At 50.7% G+C, this 8,611-nt stretch overlaps 1 protein-coding gene across 3 annotated transcripts in view; it reads left to right on the forward strand.

The window, feature by feature from the left end:
* Positions 1-4,817: 4,817 nt before the first annotated feature.
* The window catches only part of USP34 (ubiquitin specific peptidase 34), a 297,846-nt gene continuing 294,052 nt past the window's right edge, over positions 4,818-8,611 (forward strand). For 2 of the 3 annotated variants that reach the window (XM_032176545.2, XM_032176542.2), the window contains exon 1: positions 4,818-5,320. In XM_032176545.2, coding sequence (XP_032032436.1) covers positions 5,278-5,320 — 43 coding nt within the window. In that variant the 5' untranslated portion in view covers positions 4,818-5,277. The remainder of the gene's footprint in view (positions 5,321-8,611) is intronic. The other variant, XM_032176541.2, reaches the window with a different exon arrangement.

Here is an 8,611-nt window from a genome sequence, read left to right on the forward strand (position 1 = left end):
AAAAAACCACACCTGCATCAGGCCAGGTGCAGCGGCTCTCGCCTGTAATCCCAGCACTTTGGGAGTCCAAGATGGGTAATCACTTGAAGCCAGGAGTTCAAGACCAGCCTGGCCAACATGGTGAAGCCCCATCTACTAAAAATACAAAAAAATTAGCAGGGCATGGTGGCATGTGCCTGTATTCCCAGCTACTCAGGGGCTGAGGCAGGAGAATTGCTTGAACCCAGGAGGCAGAGGTTGCAGTGAGCTGAGATCAGGCCACTGCACTCTAGCCTGGGCAAAGATAAAGTGAGACTCCAAAAGAGCCAGACTCCCTCTCAAAAAAAAAAAAGAGGCCAGGAGTTGTTGCTGACGCCTGTAATCCCAGCACTTTGGCAGGCCGAGGTGGGCGCATCACGAGGTCAGGAGATCAAGACCATCCTGGCTAACATGGTGAAACCCCGTCTCTACTAAAAATACAAAAAATTAGCCGAGCGTGGTGGCAGGTGCCTGTAGTCCCAGCTACTCAGGAGGCTGAGGCAGGAGAATGGCGTGAACCCGGGAGGCAGAGCTGGCAGTGAGCGGAGATCAGGCCACTGCACTCTAGCCTGGGCGACAAAGTGAGACCTAAGAGGAAAAAAAAAAAAAAAAAAAGGAGTATCTGTATCAGTTAGAAATGTGCTTGGTTCCAAGTAACGAAAATCTGAAGAATGGCTTAAAGAAAAAGAACTTTTTTGACGAGTCTTGCTCTGTCATCCAGGCTGGTGTGCAGTGGCAACCGCAGCTCACTGCAACCTCCGCCTCCCGGGTTCAAAGGATTCTCCTGCCTCAGCCTCCTGAGTGGCTGGAATTACAGGTGCCCTCCACCACACCCGGCTTTTTTTTTTTTTTTTTTTGAGATGGAGTCTCGTTCTCTCGCCCAGGCTGGAGTGCAGTGGTGTGATCTTGGCTCACTGCAACCTCTGCCTCCTGGGTTCAAGCGATTCTCTTGCCTTGGCCTTCCAAGTAGTTGGGACTATTGGCGTGCGCCATCAAGTCCAGCTAATTTTTGTATTTTTTGTAGAGACGAGGTTTCACTATGTTGGCCAGGCTGGTCTTGAACTCCTGACCTTGTGATCTGCCCACCTCTCCCTCCCAGAGTGCTGGGATTACAGGCGTGAGCCACTGCGCCCAGCCTAATTTTTGTATTTTTAGCAGAGATGGGTTTCATTACGTTGGCCAGGCTGGTCTCTAACTCCTGACCTCAAGGATCTGCCCTCCTTGGCCTCTCAAAGTTCTGGGAATACAGGTGTAGGCCACCACGCCCAGCCAAGAAAAATAAATTATTTTTCTCACATAAGCAATCTGGGCATAGACTGTTGTTCAAAGATGCATTAGGGATCCACATTTTATGATTCTGTTTTATCTTTTTTTTTTTCCTTTTTTTTTTTGAGATGGAATTTTTTTTGCTCTTGTTGCCCAGGCTGGAGTGCAATGGCAGAATCTCGGCTCACTGCAACCTCCGCCCCCTGGGTTCAAGCAATTCTCCAGCCTCAGCCTCCCGAGTAGCTGGGATTACAAGTGCCCGCCACCACACCCAGCTAATTTTTTGTATTTTTAGAAGAGATGGGGTTTCAGCATGTTGGTCAGGCTGGTCTTGAACTCTGACCTCAGGTGATCCACCTGCCTCAGCCTCCCAAAGTGTTGGGATTACAGGCGTGAGCCACTGTGCCCGGACTGTTTAATGAAATTTTTTAAACAATGAAACCGCAAATGGGATAAAAGGTTTCATTGTTAAAAAAAAATTACAAGATGGATATTACTTTGTGTATCAAGACCATGTTTCAGGCAGAAAGGGTTAAATGGTATGTTAGCTGAATCTGTCCCTTACTGTATTAGGAAAGGGGAATTCTTCCCAAAGAACCCATCCTGCAGATTTCTGCTTACATTTCTTTTTTTTCCAGAGAGGGTCTCACTGTCACCCAGGCTAGACTGCAGTGATATGACCACAGCTCACTGCAGTCTCAGTCTCCTGGGCTCTAGTGATCCTCCCACCTTAGCCTCCCCAGTAGCTGGGATTACAGGTGTGCACCACCACACTCAGCTCATTTTTTTTTTTTTTTGAGACAGAGTCTCGCTCTGTCACCCAGGCTGGAGTGCAGTGGCGTGATCTTGGCTCACTGCAAGCTCCGCCTACCGGGTTCCTGCTATTCTCCTGCCTCAGCCTCCTTAGTAGCTGGGACTACAGGAGCCTGCCACCACGCCCGGCTAATTTTTTGTATTTTTAGTAGAGACGGGGTTTCACCGTGGTCTCAATCTCCTGACCTCGTGATCTGCCCGCCTCGGCCTCCCAAAGTGCTGGGATTACAAGCGTGAGCCACCGCGCCCAGCCTAATTTTCTTATGTATTGGAGATGGAGTTTTGCCATGTTGCCCAGGCTGATGTCGAACTCCTAGGCTCAAGCAATCTATCTGCCTTGGACTCCCAAAGTATTGCGATTTTAGTCGCGAGCCACCACTACCAGGTAATTTTTTTTTTTTTTGAGACGGAGTCTTGCTGTGTCACCCAGGCTGCCAGTGCAGTGGCGCAATCTCGGCTCACTGCAAGCTTCGCTCCCTGGGTTCACGCCATTCTCCTGCCTCACCTCCCAAGTAGCTGGGACTACAGGCCCCCACCACCATGCCTGGCTAATTTTTTGTATTTTTAGTAGCGACAGGGTTTCATAGTGTTAGCCAGGATGGTCTCGATCTCCTGACCTTGTGACCCCCCCCCCTCGGCCTCCCAAAGTGCGGGGATAACAGGGGCGCCCCCCCCCGCGCTGGCTTTTTTTTTTTTTTTTTTTTTTTTTTGTGAGACAGAGTTTCACTCTTGTCCCAGGCTGGAGTGCAATGGCGCGATCTCGGCTCACCGCAACCCCTGCCTCCTGGGTTCAAGCGATTCTCCTGCCTCAGCCTCCTGAGTAGCTGGGATTACAGGCATGCACCACCATGCCCGACTAACTTTGTTTTAGTAGAGATGAGCTTTCTCCATGTTGGTCAGGTTGGTCTAGAGCTCCCGACCTCAGGTGATTCGCTCACCACGGCCTCCCTAAGTGCTGGGATTTCAGACGTGAGCCAACGCGCCTGGCCAATTTTTAAATTTTTGTAGACACAGGGCTCCCACTATGTTGCTGCGGATTGTTGCTTACCTTTCATCAGGAGGAGCTCAATTATGTATGGCCAGCCCTAAAGAAGCCAGATCACCATGATGGTTGGTTTCAACTGCTACCTGAAAAAATGTGAGACCAGCACGTTGGCTCATACCTGTAATCCTAACATTTTGGGCCGGAGGATCAATTGAGGCCAGAAGTTTGAGACCAGCCTGGATAACATAGCAAGACCCTGTCCCTACTGAAAATAAAAAACAATTAGCTACGTGTGGTGGAGAGCACCTGTAGTCCCAGCTACTAGGGAGGTGGGAGGATCCCTTGAGCCCAGAAAAGTGGAGGCTGTAGTGAACCGTGATCACACCACTGCACTCTAACCTGGGCGACAAAGTGAGACTTTGTCTCAAAAAAAAAATCAAATAAATAAAAATAATTGGGGTTGTGTTGGCAGGGAAAAAAGGGATAGGTGGGAATGTATGTTGAGTGGACAATGAATGTCTGCCTCAGGATGCAAAGTCAGTCTGCAAAAACCCAATTCTGTGAGAAAGACAAGGAAGAAGGGAAGATGACGGTAGAACAGATCTACAATCCTAAGGACCACCTGCTAGTGGGAAACAAAACAGGTTGGGCAGACTGTTTACAGTACCAACTTCAAGCAGCAGAAAGGCAAAGCATTTGGAACCAGATGATTCTGGCATGGAGAGATGGACGTGCCACAACCTCCACAAAAGCTATCGAGAGAATGACTACATGGCCTTGACAGACACTCTGGTTACCGTTCAGAGATTATGTACACGATCTTTCGGACTTTGCAGTCACATGTCTATGTAAACACGTTGGACACAAAAATCAGCAAGCAAGGGGTAAGTGCGGGCGTGAGGAAAATTCCCTTACAAGCTTCAGCTGACTGCCCCCTTCACCTGTTCTTTATCTTAATATCCTTGTTATTCGCTCTCTGCTGAGAAGCAATACTTGCTATTTCAGGTGGAGCTGATGGGCACATCGTGAGGGGCCCTCTTCCGTAAAAACGAGGGGATGTCAGGCAAACACGCTTTACCACGCCATTTCTAGTTACGTTAAGGATCTTACTGCTCCAGGACGGAGGACCTTCAGGGAATTGCAGGGTAGCGATAATCACCGATGCAGTTAAGCCGGGCCCTGGGCTGATGCACTCTCAGACCCCGTGGGGAGTGGCCCTTGCGCCCGAAAGAGGGCTACGGCATAGCCCCGGCCCGGTACCCCAGTTGACTCCCTGCTTCCCGCACCCCAAAAGCCTAAGCATGGAAGAGGGGGGTGACACCAAAGAAACCCGCACCAATTCCCCGACCCGGGCTCTGGGGAAAAATGGCGAAGCCCAGGGGCGGGGGACAGGAAGGCGCGAGTGACTCGGCGCTCCCCGGGCCTCGGAGCCCGTGGAGTGGGTCGTGGTGGGCGATGCCACGCGACCGCGACCCGTTCGTTGCCTCCGCCATCTTCTCCTACTCACCCGGACTCCCCCCGCGGCCGCGCTGGCTTCGCGTTTCCCTTCCGGCCGCTGACAGAGATCCGGGCTGGGCGGGGTGGGCGAGCGCGCGGAGGGGGTGGACCGAGGGCGGGGAGGCCGGACGGAAGAGGAAAGGGAGGGCGGCGAGCCGGCCACGGCGGGGTGTGGAGCGTGCGGCGTGTGTGCGGAGGGAGAGGTGGGGGGGCGGAGGAAAGGCGAGGAAGGGAGGGAGGCGGAGGAATGAGAGCGCGAGGCGCCTGTCGTCCGTTCCTAAGCGCGGACGGAAAGAGCCGAGCGCAGCCCGAGCGCTCTGTTAAAATGGCGGCGGCGTCGGCGGTGGCCGCGGCGTCTGGTCGGTGAAGGGACTCTGCTGCTTCTTTCCCCACCCGCCCCCTCCCCCCTCTCCCCTCCCCCCGTCCTTCCCCTCCTTCCCCGCCGCCGGCTCCTCTGCGCCCCTCCGGCCTGTGCACCTCCCCCTCGCTCCCCTCCTCTCCCCCGCCCGCTGCGGGGACCGCCGGCCCCCTCCCCCATTCTCTTGCTCCCCGCCCCGTCCCCGCCGCCGCCCGCCCTCGTCGCCTCCCCGCCCCGCCGGCCGGCCGGCCCCCTCCTCCGCCTCTCTCCCCTCCCCCCCGCGGGTCGGGATCAGTCAGTGAGATCCGAAGCGGGGGAGGGGGGGGGCGGCGGCCGAACGATGTGCGAGAACTGCGCAGACCTGGTGGAGGTGTTAAATGAAAGTAAGTAGCCGCGGTAGCGGCCTGTTGGGGTGCACGGTTTGGGGTCCTCGCGGAGCTCTCTGGCCTCCCCAGGATGCCGCGGCCTGCGGGAGGCAACGGCCGGGCCGGGCGGCGTGCGGGCCTAGCGCCCCGGGAAGGTGCGCGGTGGCGCGGCCGCCGCGGCGCCTCGGGCCCAGCCCGGCCGCGTTACCTGGGCGCCCGAGAGGCGGCTGCCGCGGAGCTCCGGTTCGGCCTGGGCCGGGCGCTCTGGGCTCTCGGAAAGTTTCCTCATTACAGGTGTCAATTAATGAAGGCAGTAATGAACCCCTCGCCGCCTTCGCCCTGCCGGGAAGGTGCGGGGAGGTGAGGTCGGAGGACGAGGCTTTCCTCCGCAGTCCAAATACTCTGGCCGCCCTCTTTGATTTCCAGCGTGCTGCTGAGGCCTCTCTTACCTGCTAATTTTCATTAAACTCCCTGGGAGCAGGGTGGTGGCTTTTCCCTCCCTTGCGGGTGTGTGGGTGTCTTAAACACTTCAGCCAGACCTTAAATAGCTGAAAACGAACTGTGATAGTGATGATTGGAACCTTCATACCTGTTTTTAAAATGAATTTGTTAATGATGTTTCTTAGTGTAGCATTCACCGCTTTAATGGTGCATTCTGTTAAGCAGAGCACTGTACTACACATACCATCCCGGGATAGTTATGGCCTATCTCTCCTGGAAGGAAAGGCCTTTTACCTGATACTTTTTATTATTAAAGAGGGTACGTTGGTCTTTTTTGGCCTTTTTATTTTATTCTCGACCCTTGCAAGATGCTATTTCAGCTTATAGAAGATATATTGCGAATCAACTACTTCTGGGCCTAAAGGCCTAGTTGGCAGAGGTGAATTAATTGAAGGGATCAATTTACAAAAAGTTGGTTGTTGAAAAAATGCTCACTTACGAACAGTTTATGTGGGTTTTGGATTGGTATTCTGTTTGTGGTATTTCCACAGACTTTCAGACTATCTAATTTTGTAATACAATTTACTAAAACAGTTGATTTATAAAATGTACCATGGTATTTGTGTTTGAATTTTACTTTGTGTTTGAATGTCACTTTAATGACCAAAGGCAATAATAAAAGTGGAAGGGTTCTAACTTAATTTCAACTCCGTATTTACTTCCTGATAGGTGGAATAGGCTTTTGCACATATTCCAACTGTAGGTTCCAGTATTTGTGTCACCCTAAATTATCCTAGAATTTTAAGATTATTTGTGTGTATTTTGAGATGCTTTTATTTCTGGCGCAGGTGGTTTACGATATGATAAACTTAAATCCTCAATACTTACTGTATTTTATATCTCAGATACAAGTCTTGTGATTATGATTGTTATGCTCAACTTGGAAAGTTAATAGTTTTGCAATGTAATATGAGGAACAAGTACTTAATTTTGTTGGTGATTTTAAATATCTTTTTTTTTTTTTTTTTTTTACAGAATTTTGCTCTTGTTGCCCCAGCTGGAGGGCAATGGCATGATCTCGGCTCACTGCAAACTCTGCCTCCCAGGTTCAAGCGATTCTCCTGCCTCAGCCTCCCGAGTAGCTGGGAATGCAGGTTCCCCCCACCATGCCCGGCTGATTTTTGTATTTTTAGTAGAGACGGGGTTTCACCATATTGGTCAGGCTGGTCTTGAACTCCTGACCTTGTGATCCGCCTGCCTCGGCCTCCCAAAGTGCTAGGATTACAGGCGTGAGCCACTGCGCCTGGCTGATTTTAAAATATCTTAAACTTGGAGAATTTTATAACATCTAAAGATAGTAAAGTTGGTTTATCTTTTGAAAAGAGGTGACATCTTGATCATAATGAAAGGTCTTATTTAAGATTATCTGGGAAACCCCTAGAACTTTGGTTAGAAGCACTGAAAAATGCAATGCATTTATGGAGTGTTAGAAATGTGGAGAATTGAAATAGAATTTAGCTTTTATTACCTTTAAGCAAATACAGTTAGTTCGACCAGCTTCACAAAATCTGGTCATGTGCACCTTCTAAGAAACCTGTTTTAATGAACAAGTAAGGATTTTCTATTTGTGTGTAAGCCAGTGGACTCTAAAAATACTTAGTTTCTTAATACTGCCTTTGAGGCTCAATTTAAAAATTTAACTCTTAAACAATAATCTCACAGTGATGCTTCCTTTTTAAAAAAATTCACGGCCGGGTGCAGTGGCTCACGCCTGTAATCCCAACACTTTGCGAGGCCGAGGTTGGCGGATCACCTGAGGTCGGGAGTTCAAGACCAGCCTGACTAACATGGAGAAACCCCGTCTCTACTAAAAATACAAAATTAGCCGGGCGTGGTGGCACATGCCTGTAATCCCAGCTACTGGGGAGGCTGACCAGGAGAATCTCTTGAACCCGGGAGGCGGAGGTTGCAGTGAGCCGAGATCATGCCATTGCACTCCAGCCTGGGCAACAAGAGTGAAACTCTGCCTCAAAAAAAAATTTTTTTGCAGTGGCGCAATCTCGGCTCACTGCAAGCTCCGCCTCCCTGGTTCACGCCATTCTCCTGCCTCAGCCTCTCCGAGTAGCTAGGACTACAGGTGTCCGCCACCACGCCCGGCTAATTTTTTTGTATTTTTTTTAGTAGAGACGGGGTTTCACCGTGGTCTCGATCTCCTGACCTTGTGATCCGTCCGCCTCGGCCTCCCAAAGTGCTGGGATTACAAGCGTGAGCCACCGCGCCCGGCCTAAAAAAATTTTTTTTACTTCAACAATTTTATGTGTAGTTTATACCACACTATTACAAGTTGTTTTTTTTTTCTGTAGTTCTTTACTTATCCGTGGCTATGATGGAGCATGATAATGAACATGAGTGGTTGGAGCTTGATAAAACTTGTTGAAGTAGATTATATGTGTTTCTTGTGATCTCATTTGCAGTAATTACCTATAAAGTCTGCCCTTTTCCCCCCTATAACTTGTACAAAGATGAGCATCAGTTCAACCTTGATTTAGAAATTCAGAGTTGGCTGGGCAACTCTGAATACAGCTCATGCCTGTATTCCCAACACTTTGGGAGGCCAAGGCGGGCGGATCACAATGTCAGGAGCTCGAGACCAGCCTGGCCAATATGGTGAAACCCTGTCTCTACTAAAAATTCACACATTAGCCGGGTGTGGTGGTAGGCACCTGTAGTCTCAGCTACTTGGGAGGCTGAGGCAGGAGAATTGCTTGAACCCTGGTAAGCGGAGGTTGCAGTGAGCCGAGATCATGCCACTGCACTCCAGCCTAGGCGACAGAGCAAGACTCCATCTCAAAAAAAACGCTGGGCGCG

This window comes from Hylobates moloch, unplaced genomic scaffold (genome assembly GCF_009828535.3).
Source record: "Hylobates moloch isolate HMO894 unplaced genomic scaffold, HMol_V3 SCAFFOLD_15, whole genome shotgun sequence".
Lineage (NCBI taxonomy): Eukaryota > Metazoa > Chordata > Mammalia > Primates > Hylobatidae > Hylobates > Hylobates moloch.